This window comes from Sander lucioperca, chromosome 5, assembly GCF_008315115.2.
Source record: "Sander lucioperca isolate FBNREF2018 chromosome 5, SLUC_FBN_1.2, whole genome shotgun sequence".
Taxonomy (NCBI): domain Eukaryota; kingdom Metazoa; phylum Chordata; class Actinopteri; order Perciformes; family Percidae; genus Sander; species Sander lucioperca.
The window spans coordinates 44,629,459-44,652,307 of NC_050177.1; the positions used below are offsets into that span (position 1 = coordinate 44,629,459).

At 41.1% G+C, this 22,849-nt stretch overlaps 1 protein-coding gene across 6 annotated transcripts in view; it reads right to left on the reverse strand.

Annotated features, from left to right (window-relative positions):
• LOC116038902 (chloride channel protein 2-like) overlaps positions 1 to 22,106 on the reverse strand; it is a 197,285-nt gene extending 175,179 nt beyond the window's left edge. For 4 of the 6 annotated variants that reach the window (XR_004897418.1, XM_036001480.1, XM_036001479.1 and 1 more), the window contains exon 1: positions 21,831 to 22,106. Coding sequence is in view for 5 of the 6 variants with exons in the window: in XM_036001480.1 (XP_035857373.1) it covers positions 21,831 to 21,881 (51 nt within the window). In the remaining variant the exon portion in view is untranslated. The remainder of the gene's footprint in view (positions 1 to 21,830) is intronic. The other 2 variants (XM_036001482.1, XM_036001481.1) reach the window with 1 other exon arrangement.
• Between the last annotated feature and the right edge of the window lie 743 nt (positions 22,107 to 22,849).

Below are 22,849 nucleotides of genomic sequence, written 5' to 3' on the forward strand. Positions count from 1 at the left end.
TGAGGTAAGTCATGACATTAACGTAACGTTACTTTCTATTTTAGAAAGCTCATGCCAACTCATGAGGCTGTGGTTAATGTGTCTCATTTTAACGTTAGCTTTAGACGTTAGCTTTAAACGTTAGCCACTGGAGTTGAAAACGACTGAGACAAACGTGTGTGATAAGCATGTGTGTGTATATTTGTTTGTGAGATAGAGTGTAAAGTGGGTTCTTAGTTCCTACCTGACTGACTGACTCCATGTGTACTAAGCATCCCTTGTTGGCCAAATACTGTAGCTACTTTTGTCATTCATGTTAATGCAAACTGTGTGGTAATGTAAAGTTTGATTACATAACCAAAACTGCAATTTCAAATGATATTCCCTCAGGTATTTCAAATGAGATGTTTGAGTTAATGTGCTTGTTATTTATCAATTCACATAGAAATCACACTGAACTGAATTTGGCATCAACAACATGACTTTGAATACCTTATTCTAGACCAATACATACATTTAAACAAATGGTACTGGCATTAACATGCTTCCCGAGACTACTGCAGACTTTTTTTTTTTCTTTTACGGACAGTCAAGTCACTCACTCAGAGGTTGATTTACTATTGTAAAAATCATAGCAAGGATTTATGCTACTTAATATTTACAACAGTTAGATTTTCCAGAGGCTGCATCTCTCGTGACATTGTATCTATTCCTGTGCTAGATTCCAGAAATAGCACCAGTGAAATACCACCCAAGAAGATGGACAAGCCAACTAGTGCTCAGGATTTCTTTGCCACAAGGAGGTCCAACTTGAATGTATTAATTTTTTTTCTGGCATTGTCATGTGATGCTATTTTATTTATTGTTTTATTTATTGTTTTTATTTAAATTTGTGTGTGTACTTCTAACCTGTTTGGTTGGTAAAAATAAATATGTTGTAAATTCAAATCAGAGTGTCTTCTGTGTCTGGAATGGATGTATTCTTGAGTCTGTAAGGTAACAATGCTATAATAAGATAACCTAATGGGTTTGGCTAAAAGAAAATTTTGGTTTCGTCTCTACTACTAGGTACGCCTACTATACTGACTGGTTTAAATAGAATTGCATTACTAAAAAGAGACTAAAATACAATTTTCATTAACTAAAACTACACTAAATGTCATCAGTTTTCGTCAACTAAAACTAGACGAAAATAGTTATGGATAATTCTGACTAAAATAAGGCTACAATGCTCAGACTTTTAGTCGACTGAAACTTGACTAGACTAAAAAGAGTATGAACGTGACTGAAACTAATAAAAACTAAAATGACAGCTTGACACAAAGACTAAAACTAAAATTAAAACAGGCCGCCAAAAACAACACTATCTGCAACCTGCCACTGCTAACCGCTTCTACATTGACTGAAAATGAAGTTGCGGGATGGATACATCAGTCACCACTAAATTGGCTAGGGCAAAATAACTTAACATGGATTTTTGTGAAATGTGAAGATGTAATGGTCATTTTCCACTGTTTTCCAAAAATTGGGTTGCTAAATGCTAAATGCTATGAGCGACTGTAAGAAAATGCAACCGAAAGCAGATTTTTGATCATGATGATGTGATAAGAAATAAAAGATGGGGAGACGGGATTTACAGTTTGGTGGTGGAATGGAATGGCTGACGAGTGAAAAACTGTACAGAAAGAAAAGTTATTAATGAAAAGAGAAAAAAAAGGAAGAAGTGGGCGAAGAGAGAGGGAGGGAAGAGGAGATTGATGGGTGAAAGGTGGATCAATTCCAGAACAAACCAGTTAACAATCTAGTCACACACTCACACTGCAACTGGGACCCAATGGGCAGACCTTCAAACAAAGCGTAGGAGTGTGTGTTTAATGTCTTTGATGCTGTATGTTGCGCTTTTTCTGTATGTGTGTCCGCATGCCTTTGGGTGCAATGTGTGCGTCCGTGCCCTCCCATGTTGTGTGTGTGTAGGAAGACTAATCGTGTGTTGTGGTGTAGTGCAGAGGGGCGTTCAAAGGCATGCAGTCATTCTCCCGGGGGGGAAAGAATGTTGCAGAATCAGTTTGAAGAAACAGAAAACAGCAGCAACGAAGCATATACACAAACAGAGAGGGGGGGGGGGAAAGGGAAAAATTCTTTAGAAAAAGTAGGAAGTAAAGAAGTCGCACCCACATAAAGAAACCCCATTGTAATGTGATGCTAAATTAAGCAGCATCACAGTCAGAACTTTTCTTATTATATATGCCGGAAAAATAAAGAAATGAAGTGGAAAGCTTTTCTTAAAATCCATTTCACAAGATGTGTTTGTGTCACGATATCTAAAGATAGGTTTGAAATACAGTACGACACACATACTGTACACGTTGGCAGTCCCCCCCCACCGTCTATTAGTGAATAACAAACACTGATAACGCTGTATATTTGTACACAAGACAGTGCTTGTTCAGTGAATAAAGAGACAGAAGGCATGTATGTATGTGTGTGTGTGTGTGTGTGTGTGTGTGTGTGTGTGTGTGTGTGTGTGTGTGTGTGTGTGTGTGTGTGATCGTTTGTTAATGTGTGTAAGAGGGGGTCTTTTACTAGCTGAGCCGTTAAAGTGAGCAGGCCAACTCTTGCAACTTAATCTCTCCTGTACTCCCTGCTGTCTCATTACACACACACACACACACACACACACACCCCTCTTATGAAGGTATAGCTGGGTGGCCAAAATCTTCTTCTTCCTTAATATCATGATATTGCATGTTTTCTAGTAATTCAATAAACAAATAAATAGTCTACAAAGTATAGAAAATAACCACATGGTAAAGCCTATTTTTGTATACTCCTGTGTGAATTAAATACTTAACAAATGAGTGTAGTACTTTATTGAATGAAGAGTGAAAATCAAGAGTATTTTCTCATTTTATTTAAGAGCTTTTGTGCTAAATGAACATACGGTGCAAGGATCATTACATAAATTGTCGTCCAAATGATGTGAGTATTGCCGTAACGCAGTTTGTCCGCTGGTTTTTCAACATCGTGATAGAAACAATATAGAAAAATATACATGATAGACATTTTTTTTTTTTTTTAAGATTATTTTTTTGGGGCTTTTCCCTTTATTGTAGTGACAGTGGATAGATGTGAAAGGGGGAGAGAGATGGGGGATGACACGCAGCAAGGGGCCGCAGGTCAGATTTGAACCCGGGCCGCTGCAGGACTCAGCCAACATGGGGCGAATGCTCTCACGGGGTGAGTCAGAGGCCGCCCCATGATAGACATTTTTATGTCGCTCAACAATATATACCTTCCTTCATCCTATTGCCTTCTTCAATATGGAAGAATGACTTAATTCTATACTCTCAATATATCACAATATCTGCTCTCCTATGTGAAATCATGGGTTATGTAATCCAGTTGATGTTAATCATAATAAACTGTGTGGTAATGTAAAGTTTGATTACATAACCAAAACTGCAATTTCAAATGATATTCCCTCAGGTATTTCAAATGAGATGTTTGAGTTAATGTGCTTGTTATTATCAATTTAGACAAAGTTATTATGTATCACGAAATCTCTATATGATTTTTTTAACAATATTGATGTCATTGAAAGACAATAACTATCATATTAAATTCGCCCAGCCCTACCTAAAAGCTCTGAGTTAGACACACTGTGGCTCTAGTTCCTGAAATAACTACATAGAGTAAAAGAAGGAAATTGCTTGAAGAATGGTGATGGGAAGGGTCAGTACATCGTCATGGCAGATACACAAACACTCTGCAACATTTCACACTATTTGAATCAAATGTCCCTCATCTAAATCAGTGGATTCCAGTTATAGAGTGCTGACATGTGCCACATCTATCAAATAAAAACATCACTTCCGTTCTGAGATTCCTTTCCACTTGACTTCAGAAGAGTGCAATTGGACGGAATATAAGGTGTTACTTAATACAGAAGCCTGGCAAGTCTGAAATGCTTTGCTTAACAGGGTTGATCAAGTGTATGAACTACTATCAGTGGAATGTGCTGTTTTAAAAAGTTCCAGAAACGCTGTTGATAAAATGCATATATCACAAGATGTATATCTTTGACTTTGTTCTCAAATATTTGTAGATCATTGAGGCCTGCTTTTAATCTAAAACTAACAGAAGCCGCAGCACATTGTGTCCTGTGGAACCTGAAACTGACGGATCAGAGATTTTGGATACTGTAAACAACATAATTTATATACCTCATGGGAATTAAACAAGGCATAAACAGTTTATTCTATTGAGCTTAAACTAGAAACACCTGTAAAATGACACATTTACAATAACAAAATCTCACTGTGTAATAGAGCTTTTTGTTCATAATCAGCTGCAGTGTATACTCTGTTAATTTGGAATGTGCTGTGCACAGCTTTATGCGCCACCTCAGACCAAAATGTGCATGTCCAATATGGGGCTTGTTGTGAGTATTTTCTGTTAATGCTGTATAGTACAGTTGTATTGCCATAATGTCAGTTGAGCATAGCCTATGACATGTTCTCCCTACACCAGGGATTTTCAAAGTCAGTCACTGGCCCCCATAGATAACATTGAGACATTGGTTTATTTGTTCACATTTTGGCACTATTAAAAGTATGCCAAATTAGCAATTAGCCGTTCGTTTGTGTCTGTTAGTCAATGTGTGAGTTATGACATGATTAGTGTTTTACTTGTTTCAGTCCAAATTAACTGAACTACAGATGTGAAAGTACAATTTTTTATGTAACTCTTTTACATTACATATGTTAATTATTTTAAGGTACGACAGACATGCAGGATATGCAAACAAGACACTACATCGCGATCAGTGTTGGGGAAGTTACTTTTAAAAAGTAGTGTTTGCTCGTTACTTCTTAAAAAAGTAATCCATTACTTTACTTAGTTACCCCCTATGGAAAGTAACTTTTTACTTTACTCGTTACTTTTACGTTACTTTTAAACCAGGAGTCTCTGGCAGAGACTGAAGTTAATTATACAAAAAACTATCTTTGACCATATAAGCCAATCTCTGGTTTATCAGTGAAGTGTCTGAACTACACTGCAGACTGGATTCTCTACTCACAGAGTGACGGCTGATTCATTATGAACGAGTCCAGGCCGGGTTGAATGCACATCAGCAGGTCATCAGTGTTACACGGTGTTAGTGTATACTATGTAATGTCTGTATCGACTTGTACTGGTCGCGCAGCCACGATGGTCCGTGCGTTGTCGTAGACACATGCAGCCTCTTTTCTGGAAATCCTTGCGTGTCCGTGCAACCGACACAAGTCCACAGCGGTCCGCTGCGTGTATGTATGAGGCCATCTCCACACCATCCATCTGTGAGGTTGTCAGCTTTGTGTCTGCCTGGCCAGAGCGCCGTCCAGCAAAAAGCCACGAAGCTTAAAACGCTCTCAAAAGTTAACTTTGGCTGCTTCTCGCCTGCCATGATTACTCTGCTACCAGCCTCTGTCACGTCCCGTGTGGAGCTTGTGAGCGTGCAGCTGAGAAGGCAGTGTCGCTGTCAAATCTGTCCCTGGGAAAAGTAACGTTGCGCCAAATTGAAAAAGGAACTACGTTTTGTTACCAAATTTTCAGTTTACCCGAAAAAGTAGTTACGTTACACCCAACACTGATCCTGATGTACATGCCGATTACACCTTCACTATTATTTTTCCAATTTTTAAATGTTTTCTATGTATCTTAGTGCCTTTATTATAAATCCCACTGCTTGCCTTTGCAAGGCACGCTCTGCGTAGCATTCAAGCACTAGGATTGCCCATGCATCCATGTTCCCGTGTTCAGGTCCAATCCTCTGACCAATGGGCTATCCTGACCCTAACCACTCAAAGTCAATGCATAACCTCAACCATCTGCCTAACCAATCAGCTGCTACACAGGGCCGGTCTTGCCAAGAAAAGAGAAAACTTCCAGTTTGGCTTAACTAAGTATTCGGGCTGGGTATCGTTTAAAAAAAGCTGAAATGTCAACTGTGAAATACACCACTCTTGAAACTTAAACTTGAGATTGTGGTCGTAGGATGAGAAAAGAGAGACCAACAAGGGAGGTGAGAAATTCAGAAAGGGTGCACACACATGCACACCAGCAGCAGACAAAGTGCAGACATGAAATTAGCAAAACACCATAACATTTCACATTTAGATAACATCCAGAAAAACAGAGACAGAGATGGAAAAAGAGAGAATATTGGTGATTAATCCACCATGCCCTGATTAGTTGGTCAGGGCCAGGCTTCATTAGCATCAGTTCAACTCTTCATCACTGCCACAATGACGAGTAGCATGAGTCACTGTGGCAGAGCTTCAGTGAGGGCAGAAAGAAACAGGTGGGATCTGCTCTGTGTGCGAGGGTAGAAGTGTTAAATTTCTTGTAAGCAGGGTTCGATTTGCCTGGGGTGGTGCGTGGGATTTCCCCTTTGTGGTCTCCATATCCCTGCCTCTGCTGAATTGTTTTTATCCCCTGTGGGGACAAAATGTATCCCCCCCGTCAAAGTGATCAATGCTACTTCACCAATACACCATTATATACTTAAAATAGAAGGATTTCAAACTAAGTAAAGAGCTGTAATGTGAACAGTCTATAGTGCGTTAAAACGATAAAATCCGAGTGGCAGTTGCTGGTTGTATTAGTTGTTTAGCCACCAATAGGTGACTGGGTCAGCAGGGTACAGGCACCGCCAGATGATGGTCCTTTCAGGAGCCATGTAGTGGAGTATAGCCAGAAAAAGTGAGCGTCCTGTGGCGATGACAGTTAAGTTTAGGCTTAACTGACTAGTTTAGGAAAAATATTGTGGTTTGAATTACAGTTTTTTTTCAATTGCTAAAGCACAATTTTGAAAACAGGGACCGGTTTTTCAAAACACTACACACAATTAGCACAACCACGCACCCAATTAGCAGAACACCTCAGACCCTTTACAAAATGAAACACTCTTGCAAAAACTATACACATAAAAAACATATTTTGTTACCATATGAAACACACACGTTTCATATGACTTAGTTCTGTTTGAACCAGTTAGACACTGCTGTTGCTAACCTAAAACACTTTTAGCAATTCTACTTCTCAGTGATGAGTACTGTAAATAAACTACACAGAGAAAGTGCAAATATACAATAAGTTTACCAAACACTACACAATACCAATGCTGCAGACTGAGTAAAATATAATTTATTTCTCTCCATATACCCAAATCAGTCAACATGTCCACATGGAGAATCACAACAACAACAACATGTCCCAGTTTTCATACAGCTAACTACAGTAGTGTGCATAACACTGTTAGCTCAGCAAACAACAGACAAACATAAAATATGGTATCCAATACAGGTTACAATCACAGAAAAAAACAAAAAAAAATATCTGAAAAAGTACAGAAAATACTAGACATTATCTCTTTGCCTTGCTGGATCTGGCCAATCTGGCAATCCCGGCTGGCTAGCAGCTTCTCTGAACCCCGGCTGGCTAGCAGCCTCTTAGATCCCCAGCTGGTTAGCAGCATCCCTGATTCCCGGCTGGCTAGCAGCCTCACAGATCCCTGGCTGGCTAGCAGCCCCCCTGAATCCAGGCTAGCTAGCAACCTCCCTGAGCCCCGGCTAGCTAGCAACCCCCCTAAATCCAGACTAGCTGGCAAACCCCCTGAATCCAGGCCACCTAGTAACCCCCCTGACTCCAGGCTTGCTAGCATCCTTCCTAGTGTCCCCGAGCTTCCTAGTGTCCCTGAGCTCGCTAGCAGCCTCTTAGATCCCCAGCTGGTTAGCACATCCCTGATTCCCGGCTGGCTAGCAGCCTCACAGATCCTTGGCTGGTTAGCAGCTCCCTTGATCCCCGGCTGGTTAGCAGCCCTCCAGAACCTCGGCCTGCTAGCAGCCACTCTGAACCCCCGCTGACGTGCAGCCTTCCAGAACCTCTGCTGACGTGCAGCCTTCCAGAATCTCCGCTGACGTGCAGCCTTCCAGAACCTCCGCTGACGTGCAGCCTTCCAGAATCTCCGCTGACTTGCAGCCTTCCAGAACCTCCGCTGACGTGTAGCCTTCCAGAACCTCCGCTGACGTGCAGCCTTCCAGAATCTCCGCTGACTTGCAGCCTTCCAGAACCTCCGCTGACGTGTAGCCTTCCAGAACCTCCGCTGACGTGCAGCCTTCCAGAACCGCCGCTGACGTGCAGCCGCCCAGAACCGCAGCTGAAGTGCAGCCGTCCAGAGTCTTCGATGACCGCTCTGCTAGAGTCTTCCAGTCGTCCAGAGTCTACGTCGACAGACCTCCCAGAGTCTACGTCGACCGCTCTCCCAGAGGGTTCTCCTACGGGTAAGCCAGTGACTTTGCCAGTCACCGGCACCCCAGAGACTGCCCCTGAGGCGTTGTCGGTCTCCGGCGTCCCAGAGACCTCCCTAGTGACTTTGCCTTTGTTCTGCCCCCTTGAGACCTCCCTAGTGACTTTGCCTTTGTTCTGCCCCCTTGAGACTTTGCCTGTGACGGTCAGGCCGACTCCTGCCCCTCGTGTCTTGTCGGCGGTCAGGCCGACTCCTGCCCCTCGTGTCCTGTCGGCGGTCAGGCCGACTCCTGCCCCCAGTGTCCTGTCGCCGGTCAGGCCGACTCCTGCCCCCAGTGTCCTGTCGCCGGTCAGGCCGACTCCTGCCCCCCGTGCCCTGTCGCCGGTCAGGCCGACTCATGCCCCCCGTGCCCTTTCGGCGGTCAGGCCCACTCATGCCCCTCGTGCCCTGTCGGCGGTCAGGCCGACTCATGCCCCTCGTGCCCTGTCGGCGGTCAGGCCGACTCCTGGCCCCCATGTCCTGTTGGCACCCCAGTCAACCTCTGCCCCAGTTGCCTGGCCAGAAGGGTTCTGCCTTCGTCGCAGGCCGCCTGAAGGCTTCAGCCTTCGTTACTGCTCTCAGTCCCCTGTTGCCAAGGCCTCTCTGTTCCCCGGGCCCCAGGGCGCTGTTCCCTGTGCCCCAGTGACTCTCTGTTCCCTGTGCCCCAGGGCGCTGTGCCCCAGTGACTCTCTGTTCCCTGTACCCCAGTGACTTTGTTCCCTGGACTCTAGCCGCCCTTTCTGGGTTGTTTTTTGTTATGGACGTCTGGTATCCGCCCCTTGAGGGGGGGGCTCTGTTATGGTTTCGTACTTTTCTGTTGTCTGTATTGTTTGTGTATGTTTTTCCTGTGTTCTCTGTCCTCCCTTGTGTTTAGTGTTGTGTCAAGTTTCTGTGTTTAGTTGATGTCATGTTTTCTGTCTGCTTTTTCTGTTTCCTGTTTTATTTTGATAGTCTGTTTTCTGCCTTGTCTTGTCCTGCTTTACTTTGTGTTTTCCCGCCTGTGTGATTGTCTGATGTGCTCCACCTGTTCCCCAGCCCTGGTGTCACCTGTCCTGCGTCTTCTCGTTACCCAGTTTATTTAGCCCCTGTGTTTCTTTTGTCTCTTGTCAGATCATTTTGTGTCCTGGTGCCGTCAGTTTGTGTGAGTTTGTGTGTTCTCCGTGTCTGTTCTGGTCCGTTTCTTCCCCTCCTGTATTTCCCTGGTTTTTGACTCCCTTGGTTTGTTTTTGGATGCCTTTTCTTGTTTTGGGAATCGTTTGTTGCCGGCCTCTTCATCCGGGACTCCCTTTGTTCATTTTTGTGTTTGGACTAATAAATCAGACCTAACAAACCTTCTCCTGCCTTCCTGCCTGCCTCTCACTCTGCGTTTGGGTCCGCTATTCCTCACTCCACATAACAGCGGCGTTGACTTGGTCACAGGCGTCCTCCATTGTCTGAATGAGGGGTACCTGAGCCTGGGGCCGGAGATCGTAAACCCTCCACCGCCATGCAGAGAAAAACTCTTCGATTGGGTTTAGAAACGGAGAGTATGGTGGAAGGTATAGTACTGTAAACTGTGGATGGTGTTGAAACCAGTTCTGGACAAGAGCAGAGCGGTGGAATGACACATTGTCCTAGATGACAACGTATTGCATCTGGTGCATTTGGTTAACTGCTGTGACGATGTTGTGCAATCGGTTCAAAATTGTTAAGCAGCTGATTAATGTAACTGTAGACAGATTTTCTTTTACCTGTTTCCTTGTCGAAATGTCGTTATGACAGATGCCACTATATATCTGCTAAGATTTTGCTGAACTCTTAGTCCAGCCTCCCTCAGCGTCAATCCGTGGTTCACAACATGGTCCACTAGTGTTGCGCGAATTTCATTTGATAAATTTGGTCCTCTTCTTCTTTGAGCACATTCTCCGGCTTCAGGTCTTCCTCTCCCTCTACCTCCACCTCGGCCTCTGGCTGGGCCTCTGCCTCTTCCTCTACCTCCTTCTCCTCCTCTGTGGATTCCCCCTCTCACCCTCATTCTTCTTCTGACTCCTTCCATTTTGGTTGAAGGCAGGTGAACCTACCTGCTGCATTTTATATAGTGCTTAAACCTGATTGGTGTGTCTACAATTAAGCAATCGTGTTTGCGCACCTGGTGGCTGTGTTTAACCAATTGGTTCATGGGTGTGTTCATTTGAAAGCCTTTGCTTTGAAACTGCAAGGAAATTACATCATGATAAATTTCTGTGTCAAATGTATACAAGTGTGTTTAGTGTTTTGCAAATCACTGTGTGTAATGTTTTGCAAAAAGTGTGAAGCTGACAATGTGCTTACAGTTGTGCAAATCTAGGCCAGTGTTTTTCTCCTTGAGTGTAAGGTTTTGCTAATTGTGGGAAAGTTTTAATTTTAGTGTGTAAGCAATTGAAAAAAACTAAGACATTCCCGAGGAACGACTGAGCGTTTCCTGGGTGAAAGTATTTTGTTTTCGCTGCGAAGTGAACTCGGCTCTCCGGCTTGAAAGCGCTGTATTTTCCATTGAATATTGAAGTGCATATTTAAGTGTTTGGCATGCCTGGCACTTTATCTATGGTATTGCAAGGGGGATTTAATTATTGCATGTTTTGTTTTGTTATGCATGATCAAAAAACAACTTTTTTTCAAAAATCGTACCCTGCTTGTTAGTGTATCTCACGCCTGCCTGCCTGCCTGCATGCAGTCACTCAAGAGCTGCAAATAAGAAAAACGCCTGTTGGAAGTGCCTTTTAGTGCGAAATGTGTGTGCGGTATACAAGTATGTGTGTTTGGTAGCTTGTATAGTCACAGAGCGCTGTAATGCCTGCTGATAACCAGTGTTTGGTGCATCAAAGCATCTTTCATCTCGCCATCCAATCTGTCAGTGCGGGGACCGTTGTGCCTCAGCTGCCAAAAGCAGCACTGATCAACTCTATCAGTGGCTAAACGCTGCCAAGCGCCTGTTTAATTGCACTCCATCAACAGTAAACTAACAGCAATTAGTAGGCAGGCAAGAGGGAGAGCGACTATAATTCTGGGTTGATGAACTGAGGACAAAGCTGGAGGTGAATCTTGTACAGTACAGTGATTTCACAAAAGAGACACGGAAGTGAAGGAACATCATGTTTGAAACCTGTTTACAGTATCAATATGAAATAGTTATCTAGAACAAATATAATAGTTATGCATGGTAATACTTTTTTTCAAAGTCCAATGTGGTGTAGGTGTATTATAATTTATTCTTATTAAGTTTGTTTGTGTATGTATGTATGCAACAATCACCAAGGCAAATTCCGCATAGGGTAACTACTGTGGCAATAAACTTTCTGATTCATTAGAGGCTCATTCGGCAAACTTTCCCTAAAGTTACCAGCTAACGTTAGGGGTAGCTAGTAGGGCTGGGACGATTCGTCGATGTAATCGATTACGTAAATGCGTCGACACAAATAATTTGCGTCGATGCGTCGCGTTTCTTTAACTGTCTATGAGCATAACTCACGTGTAAATCTAAAAATAGCAGGGTTTCCAGCAGCACTTTGCAGTTTAGGCAGCCTGCCGCCTGAACTACGTCGGGTCAAAAAAAAATAAAAAAAAGCATCTGAGCGCGTAAGCGCAAGCTTATCTGTCCTGTCTGCATATTGACAGACAGCGGAGCTTCGACACAGACACGAGCGCGCGCAGAGGTGCGGGAGAACTACGTCAGCTCTGAAGTTATGAAGTCCCAGAGAGTCACTGTAATGCTGATAAAGTGGTTTCAAGTGTGGTTACAGTTTTCAAAACTTCACGCAGACAGCGTTTGCTGCGATATGATATTAATGGCGAGCCGAAAGCGTTGGCAGTGACACTTCCTCCTGAGACATGCAGGCACAACAGTGGTTTCTGTGCCCTGGTGACTGACTGAGGTTGTAAGGCAAGGCAACTTTATTTCTACAGCACCTTTCAGCAGCACTAAAAAGTCTTTGTTGTTTACATTCCTTTGCATTTTAGTTAGTTCAATTATTACAGTTCGGATTGATACCAATCCTGAGTATCTGACTGACACACCCCTATCCAAAAGCACAACCAGTTTTATTAATGTTACTCTGAGTGAGCAGTGTTACCAGAATTTTTTTTAATTTTGATAACCGTTTTGATTCACAACTAAGGTGGAAAATAAGTTTTGTGTTTAATGTATTTTTGTTGATGTTGAAATGGATTTTAAGACAGCAAAGCAAATACAGGCTACTCTTTTTGCACTTGCTCTGTTTACTTTAAGTTTTTATTTTTGTATTCCTCCTGAAAGTGACTTTATTTTGGCTTCAGGTTGCACTACAAATTCATTTTACTTGAACAGTGCAGTGTTAAACAATTTTAATAAATATAGATTTGAACCTTATTGAAATTTGTTTTGTGTAAATTGTTAATAATTGAGCAATGGGAAAATAATCGCTAATTGAAAAATTAATCGTTAGATTAATCGAAAAATTAATCGATAGATTAGTCGATTAATCAAAAAATAATCGCTAGATTAATCGTTTAAAAAATAATCGTTTGGGACAGCCCTAGTAGCTAGCTTGCTTGGTTACATTTTTCAAAACAAATCTAGTTGTAGTCTTGCAATGTGTGACCCTGCAAGATCCCCAGTCTTTACATAGTATGACAGTCTTTAACGTTAGATGTGAGATGATTGTCTTTAGATGTGAGACGCGGTCAGACTTTAGTCTGTTCAAAGTCTTCTAGTGTATGGTAGGAATAAAGACACAGAGCAGACTAGCTGCACTTGAGACACCATGCTGCCGCTGTGGATAAACAGTGATGGGAGTGTTGCGTTTGGGTCCAGCTCTGTAAGTGTTGCATTCATTGTTATTGTAAAAATACCCTTCTGCCATCTTGTGTTTCTTCTTTTTGTCGTTTAACAGCCAATGACTGGTAAAAATGTTTTTGTTATAAGTTATTGTTATTGCATTTCATATAAATCATTTAAATTTAACCATATGGCCTTAGCAATAAACAAGCCTTTCTTTAATCTTTAATTCATTTTTTGTTATTTCAGATAAAATATTTCAGTTGCACTTTTGGTAAGAGGCCACATCTGCGGTTTTGCAAAGTTTATATAAATAAAGAATATTTTTTCATTTCATTTCATTCTGTTAAAAAAAAAAATCGTATCGTGAACTTAAAATTGTGAATCTTATCGAATCGTGAGTTGAGTGTATTGTTACATCCCTAACTCTTAGTACCCCATTAACTCATTAAGCTACAGGTCATGGAATTATTTATTATTACTGTTGTCATGCTAAGGATTAAGTGTCCTTAACCACCCATCAGCCAAAAGACCAAAACAAAACTCTGAATCAGTGTATTTAGAGGTGCAAAGATTAATTGATTAGCCTAGTTGTCAACTGTTGAATTAATCACCAACCATTTTGATAATCGATTAAGCAGTTTTAATAATTTTTAAGAAAAAAAGGTTGACATTCTCTTTTTCCCACTGACATATTTGAAAGATTATTTGGCAATGAAAATAATAGTAAGTTGCAGCCCTGCAGTGTATAGTATTCTCTGGTTTTTGGAGTTCTGTGTCAACACAGGCGTGTCATCAGCATAGCTTGGTATTTACTCCACACATCCCAAATAAGAACAAGGAAATGTATGATGTCTGATAGTGTCATAATGTTGACCTCCTGACACTCATGTTTGAACAGAGCTGGTGACTAATCATCATGGATATTCAACAGTGGAAAATGTGCTGATAGATGCATAAACAGTGAGGCCATCAGCCACAATGTAGATCAGTAGACAGCAGATAAGGATTGGCAACACCAAAGATCATCCTGTCAAACCACAACCGAATGATGATACAGACGGCCTTACTGATCGATGAGTGATGTAGGTCTGGGGAAGGGATCAGCATCACATCATCCTCTTTTTGTTGTGACAAACATCTGCATGAGCAATAATCAGCCAGTTTTTTACTGCAGCCACCCACAACAGATGCTAAATAAGGCACTGTGTACAGGATGGTAAGTAAAGTTAATTCTCATGTCTGGACTGAAACTGCAAATAAACATAATGTGATTTTTGCATCAATGTGATAAAGTAATTTGGATTTTCTGGTATTTAATTCTGGATTTTTCAATATATCCATATTGTATTATAAAGTTCCATATACATAAGCTTTATGTATCTATTAGAACCTAACCAATAAATGAGCCTAGCCAATACATTGGTCAGTATTAGCTTATTGCAGATATGTTAGTATAGCTGGATGTCGGCCCATAAAATAGAAATTAGTTGATTTAATATGATATAATCCACAGTCATGACACATTATTACAGAATATAACAAAGTATAGTAGTATAGTTTTGCTGCCACTGCCCTCTCTTTAGCTCACCGTTATTGATTACAGAGCTTTCTACTTAATAAAAGGCACAGGAGGAGGAACACACACACACACACACACACACACACACACACACTTGTAAACAATTAGGCAGAGACACTTGAGCAGCTCTTTAAGCACCACCTCATCGTGCAGACACATCATTCAGACAAGGTGAAGGGCATTGACAAAGAAGATGCAGCACAGTGGAACCTTTTTAACAGTCGAGGTAAATGGGACTGACTGCATTCATTCTTGAGTGTGGATCTTTTTCATGGCACGCAGTTGATACATCAACAAAATCACCTTTATCAAAAAGGTGTTTAATGTAAAAGCATCTCTCTATAAATGGAAAATCTCAGAGCAGACACAAGCACACACAGCTGATAGTGAACTGAACATCCGCCGATGTGTCAACTCTGACTTAGCAGCTTTATCATGGCATGCAGTCACTTCAAGGTGACTTGGCTGTATTTGTCCACTTGTTTGAACCAGCTGAGCACGTACAGAATTTGACGTTTTTAAACTGTGGTCAGATAAGTGGAAACCAATGGCTGCCTTAAAGATTAACCTAAAGACTTAATTGTTAGGGCTGGCACGATATGCTTTTGTCCCGATTTGATTATTTCACGATTAATAGGTACCAATTCGATTTGTATTGCGATTTTCATTTATTGCGATTCGATAGTATGGAGTATTGCGATTTTCTTTTCCTTCTTCAACAAAAACAAAAAGATAAATAATACACTTCTAGAGACAATATATCATGAGACACTTCTAAACACCAATTGTTTTCTAAGAAGAATGCACATCATATCTCAGTCAGTCAGTCTGACATATTTCATTTGTAAAGAAGTACATGTATTTTCTGCATTTTCTGCTTTTGCTCTGTTTAGCTGAAAAGGGATATGATGAAGTCGTCATCAGTGGTACTATATGAACAGAAAATATTAAGATGAATCATTGGTAAAAAAAATAAATAAATAAATAAACAATATATTAATTCTAAGGGAAATAATCAATTTTAAAAATCACAATACATACGATTTTCAATAATCTTTTCCCACCCCTACTTTATGTACTAGGTGTGTTTCATGATTTATCTCATTTTCTACTCTGCTCTGCATTTAAGCCCTGTATTGACCTGCACTGCTGAGTACTCATCTATTAACCAGCAATATTAAGGGTTATCACTGAACCAACATCTACTTGTCGTAGAAGTCCGTTTTATATTTATTCTCTAATCCATATTTGTTAAGGACATAACAAGGGGACGAGTTAATTGTATGCCACTCGTCAAGAGACATGCCCCAACACTTGAAACTAGCTTATCTGTTGTCATCTATTGACAAGCCTATTCTCTCTCCATCTCTTAGTGGTTAATCATAAGCACGAACCTGGCCTGTGTGATCAATGCATCCTAGAACAAAAGCAAGTCAACCAAACACATTCCACCTTGTCAGGTGTTTGCCAAAGTCACAGTTATTATGAACAGTTCCTCAAGATCCCTCCACACATCGAGTCCAGAATTAGATAATCCATCATGCCCATTGTCCAGCGACTAAATAGAGCTGGATTTGTCATTTTCGCAAAGAAAAAAAAAAGAAAAATGAAAGAGAGAGAAAAATCGATGCTTATCGGCAGCAAAAGCCAGCCTTTTCACAACCTTTTGAACAGATGTTATGCAAGCACCCCTTTCTCCACAACTAAAAGCAGGGGTCAACTGTCTTGACCTGTCTTGCAAAAATAAAAATAAAGACTTTTGACTTTCTCCACAAGGTGTAATGAAGTGAAATGTGCGAAGAGGGCAAGAAATAGGAAAATGTTCAACTAAGCCTGCAAGCGAGCAGACATCAAACGGACGTGGCCGCGGCTACATAAAGCCTAATTATCACAGCAAGGCCAATAACACAGGGTTACAAATTACTCTGTGTCACAGCAAGACAGATGGCCGCAGCACACACACGCCCACACAAACACGGGGAAATATGTACTCGCAAATTATTATGTTTCCATACTTCTCCACCCGACACTTTCACTTCCCTAGAATATTAGCACATTGCCGATCAAAAACCAGAAGTTCTGCTGACAGAAAAATATGCCTTATACCAAAATATACCATAACTTTGTTTCATATAAAATAGTCTGTACCAACTGCTGCAAGTCACAGCAGTTCTGTCATTTTAACTGCTGTTAGCTTCTAAGTCAGCCAAGGAGGCAAGTAAAACATGGAATTAAATCATGGAATTGTTGCAAGTTCTAAGTGTCATAATGGGATTCACCTTTAAACACAGCCAGAGTTTGTGGTTGTGGATTTAACTCAGTATTTGCTGATTACCTTATCTCTCGCCTTATGACTCTTATCAGAGCTGCTGAACAGCCTCCACACACTCAACACATAAAACATGCAGGGGGGACAAAAGCAATGTTGGCGATAAACCTCCAGACAGACCATGTCACCTTGCGAACACACCATCACCCAGCACATTCATACGGCCTGGTAATAACAATAACAAGCCATCAAAGCCAGTGAGTAAGACAAAAAGGGGAGGCGTGACAATCTGCTGTCTGTCCACCAGGGCTGGGATAAAGAGTAGGAACATAAAAACGCATTGAATCAAGACTCCCAGGAATGAGGCGGCATTACGGACGTAATGACACGAGCAGGATGTGGCAAGCAACACACATACTGTACATCCAAAACTGCACTTTACAAAATGTTCTTAATCTTAGAGGCAATTGGCTCAATCTGATAAAATGCTGTGATTCCACATAAAGGTCTTTTCAGACAGTTAGCGACACTTCTCCTGCATACCGCTTGGGTCCACGGGGTCTCACTGAGCTCCTGGCAGACAAGCGCTCCGTGAGTAAACGCCAGGTCCTCTATGCGTGGTAACCATTGGGGTTCTGTGCACTGCTGTATTCCTGCCCGTACAACTGAATAACATAAGCTGACTGCTATCTCATATTCCTGATCACAGGTCGATTTATAACAAATAGTGGCAATCCTAGTCTTTGCTTACCACAGACTGGTACTGTTGATAGCTAAAGTTAGCTAAATTAGCATTGTCGTTACTTTATAGCCTAAATTTTTGCTTGTAAGTTTAAAGTATACGTAACATTACCCGATACATCTACTCTCATGGCGGATGCTCTGCCATGAGGCATTAAGATATTTATGTCCTAGCCCGACCCGAGCCCGACACAGTTAAAACCACATATGATGACACATATGTTTGTTTGTGTGGAAAGCCAGCTTTTATTAAGCAACTGTAGGAAGGCATTCGGAAATGTCAACAGATGAGTGCATCAGCGCACATGGGGCAACAAGCGCACGTTAACACAGGTGCGCACCTACATAATAAGCTGTTTTAAATTTAAAATGTTCAATGCCTTATCGCGCTGATGTGACCGAGCCCGACCCAAACCCGAAAATCATTTCTAAATATCTGTCCGAACCCGGCCCAGCCCGTTGGGTCCTGACGGGCTCGGTTCAGGTAGCCATCCTATAGTTCTCATGTACTGTTAAAAAAGTGTCGTGTGCACACAGTTTTGCAATCAAATTGAAGCCGGCTTGACTTGCAGTATTGTTTTTTTATTGCTTTGGAACATTCCTGTCACACTACATAAAATGTCATAAATATTAACCTCCCACTCTCGCAACTAATGCTGTTAAACACCTGATAAAACTTTACCTTTGATCACAAAACGGTCCTTTTACTTTCTAATGACATAAAGATATCACCTAACCCTATACCATGTCACTTTACCTCGTAAATGTCACTTTAACTTACCACTTTACTGGTAACTTGTTTTTAATTTCTCTTGTAAAGTAAATTTTCTTTTACTCTTTTCCTACAACTACTCTTATTTTATTTATTGTTCGTTTTTATTTCATAGCTTTTTTGTACTTCTCTATCTGTACTAATTTCTGTCTTGTGCTGCGGCAACAACACCTGAATTTCCCCTCTGGGGATCAATAAAAGGATTATCTTATCTTATTTTATCTTATGTAACAGAAACATAAACACACCTGTGTTGACATAACAGAATTTATGCTAACCTTAAGTCCCCACCAAAACTGGAACCCGTTCAGCTATTGTTTTCCATTTTTCTGCTCGTCAGAAAAAATTGAATTTTGTGCTGTACTTTTATCATCATGAATACAGCAGTTTGTAACTAATGGTTCATAGATAAATGATCTAGTGACTGTGATTTGCAGTGACCTTCCAACAGTGAGTGGATGAGTGGTACCTTTTAACTTGTGCCAAGCCTCTTAAGTTTCCACTTACATTCTTTGTTTAGGACAACAATAAAATGTTTTGATTGTAGCTGCCGTTTGCTGATATTTGGGGCTCTTTAAGTGACTAATTTCAAAGCCAAACAATTCTGATTCCAAAATTCATAATTCCAGAAAAAGCCTCTGAAACAGTGTTCAAATGATCCCGGGACACGGAAACCCAGGAGAATAATGATGGTAAACATTTGCCAAATGTATGCATTATGTAATTTTCCTTAAATACTCGAACATCATACAGTCCATCATATATACAGAGAAGCACAAATCTGACTTCAAGTTCTAGCAAAAATCAATTTATACAAATACAAACTGATGCATCAGTCAGACGTTAACAGACAATATGTTCAGGCTGGTTTTATTTTGCAAGTGCTCCTTACTTTAAGCCCTGCCAACATTTCTGTAGCCAGCCTTTCAGCCTCTCTCCCAGCCAAACTACACTGGCCTCTTTGAGCATCCACTGCCCACAACAAACCCACACAACCACCATGACTGCCAATATCACACAAAGACACCATGTTACTACAACCCACGGCGGGGAGATGGGGGGCAAAGAGAGAACTCATTTATGTTAAAAGAGGTTATTCTCACACTGTAGCTATTTTTATTTGATTCCATTTAGATGCTTCCACAATCGTGTTCATATAACAATCACCCAAGCACAGCAGGGTGAGCTGAGATTAACAGACGAGGTGGTGTGGATGGATGGATTTTTTTGCACAGAGAGCTAGTTGCACGTTCCTTTCAGAGAGCCGCAGGGCCGAGCACGAGACCCTGCCAGGGTGACAGAGTGTCCAGCGCTGAATCAGCGGGTCGCACGTTGTGTTATCTCTCACACAAAACACACACACACACACACACACACACACACACACACACAGAGAGGTGGGGTAGAAAGGGGGGACTCTTTACAAAGAAACTTTTTCAAGAGAAGGAAACAGAGGCCCAATGAAGTGTTACAGTTGTGGCCCTTCTTAATTTAAAGCCTTGCTGCCACTGAATGGGTCCAGTTGGCCTATAAAACTTGTCTCTTCAAATAGCAGATTCTTTAGGCTTGACAGAAGTTCGTCAGGAAAAGCACACACACACACTTAATCATCATGAAGGGCACGCTACAAATCTGTGCTCCTCAAAGTGGGATCTAGGAACCTCATTGGGTCCTTTAGGAGGAGCAAAATGATGAATAGTGTAATTTCTCTAAAAATGAAAATGTAATCAATTGTTTTTCCCTCACCACTGTTCCCATCTCTCCCAACTTACACAATGTATTGCTTAATATTAAAACAGCCCGTGTGGAGATCCCAAGGACAAAATTGTTATGAGCTCTGATCTCTGTCCGTTTGAGGGCCTGTGTCATGCAAATGTTTGAGAGCCCCCTGCTATATAAAACTGGTCTAATATCAAACCATTCACTCAACTGATACTTCTTCTAAACAGTGTGCAAACCCCATGTATGAATCTCAACAACTGCCTGCTTGTTATGTATGCTAAAAAAAATGAATTACCTTAGGTAAAAGGTTATGAGGCATACAGTAACTTATAAAGTTTAAGCTCAAATTCAATCACTGTTCATACTCGGGTACCCTGCATAAAAGGTTAGCCAGCATAGCACCGGACACCTGCACGACTATCAGATGCATCTCATACAACAAATTATGCATGCAAATGTACACAGCAGCTTTTCACAGCACCCAAGCTATAACAGCAATGAATTGATCTATTGTTAGAGGGTGGGGGGTGATATCAACGCAGCCTACACATACTGAGCTCCTGACACATACAGTAACCCCACCGCTATTGTACTGTTTGTGTGATGACTTCATCCTCTTGCATGTAGTAGGCTAGGTATTTCATTTATGATGGCAGACAGATTAAGATATTTGTCAAATCAGGCTTCTGAATGCAAATATTAATGAGCAAAATTCCATTCAAAAATCTGTTACGGGAGAGTTAATTTTCTTTTTGACAAATATGCACATCTTAAAAAAAAATGACTCCAGGCCTTTTACAAACCCTTAAGAATATATGGGAAATTCGGCTAACCTATTAAACACCAATCAGTATTTAATTTCCTAAAATGTCAACTTTCAAAACTTTTACACTGCTCGCTCCCGCCCACCATGGTGTCTTTTGGTTGGACCAAGACGGTGTGTGGAGAAGGCAACATGGCTGGGAAAGTTAAGATATTTTTGTTACATAAATAAATGTTTTATGAAAAGAAATTATGCCGAATATATCAGCACATTTTTTAAATTCAAAACAGACATAAAGTAATTTACTAATATACGATCCTGACAGTACACTTACACAGGCTTTCTTAAAGCGCATGGAATTTTGACAGTAAGAGTTGGCCAATATCTCGCCATACAGGAGACAAGATTATACATGAATCAGGATTGCGAAATCCAGATGCTATGATAATAAGCCCCTTTACTGTTGTAACAATACATAGTAGCTAAAGACATTCAACGTTGAGGACTAAGACAAAATAGAAACGTTTCCTAAGTTACAATGTCACCACTTCCACAGTCGCGTTCGACAACACAAGCCTCGGTCACTTTGACGTGAGTGTACAAGGGGGTTGAACTTCGCTTGAAATCTGACAATTTATAGTTGACCCTTGGTGCTCGGCAAAAAAAATCCCGAATTACAGAGATACGCTGTTTAATTCGGCATACGCATATTTCACCAACACGCATTTATTTCATTTAAATTGTAACTTTTGACCACAATTCACACTGCTCGCTATCATGTAGCCTACAGCGTTACGTTTAACGATTTGTCAGTGGAGTCTGGCTTCCCTCTTAATGCCATGAGACTGCACGTACTGTATTCACATTGAACAAAGTTCAGACTGGCAACAAGACAAACTTACCAGAGTTTGTTCATACTGCAGCGCCCGCTGGTCCGACCCGTCCCCTGCCATGGCTCGGCTGTCTCTACCCGGCGACTTGATGAAACGTTTTCAGCTTGAGATTGAGAGGAAATCGACAGCGATGTCTCTCTGTGTGTTGGACAGTGATTAAAGCATTGGACTGACTTTAGTTTCTGTATGGGAGTTCACAAAGGGAACTCTAACTACAGAATGCGTCCCGGTTACAGTAAGTTCCTTCATTTTATAGCCTCTCAACTCCCCAGCAAGATACACACTGTGAGGCGGGACTTAGGTGGTCTGAAGTAGAATTGACCCTCCCATCTGGAACAAGTGTCAATCAAGTCAGAAGGAATTATGCCCTCTGAGTTGTTTAAAGCGTTTCATGTAAATATGTTTCTCACATTTAGTTTGAAAGCTTATGCACATAGATAAAAGGTGAACATAAGGCTAAATAACTAGCCTATCAATAGGAAATGTGTGGTGACTGAGTTATAGGCCTACCTAAATCCAGGTGGATTGATCCTCCACCACACCTCTGGATGTTGATTATTAACTTCTATTTTTTTATTAGAGCAAATAATTAAATGGTTTATGAATTAATTTCTGTTGGTCCTATCCATTGGCAGTATATAGACACTGTATAGACACTGTGGCAATTGTGTTCGTTTTTTATTTGAAAACCATTCCCATAATATCACTGATGTTTCTGAGAGGATGAAACAGACGTTAAGTGACGATAGCATGTTGGTGTCACTGTCTTAAATAAGTGTTAAACATTCATGTATGGAATGCCCTATAACGGCACTGGTGGAGCTGTCCTGTCTGTGTCTGTGTCTGTCCTTGTCTTAGGTGTTTATTTTGTTATTGAGTTGTTGTATGAAATGATAGTGTATAAATGTTTAGTTTATGTCTTATAATTTCCTATTCTGTATTGTTTATGATGTATTGTACATGTAATGTGCGTATTAATTATTGCACTGTCCCATTTTAAAGAGAGTTGTAAGGACCTCCGCAATGCA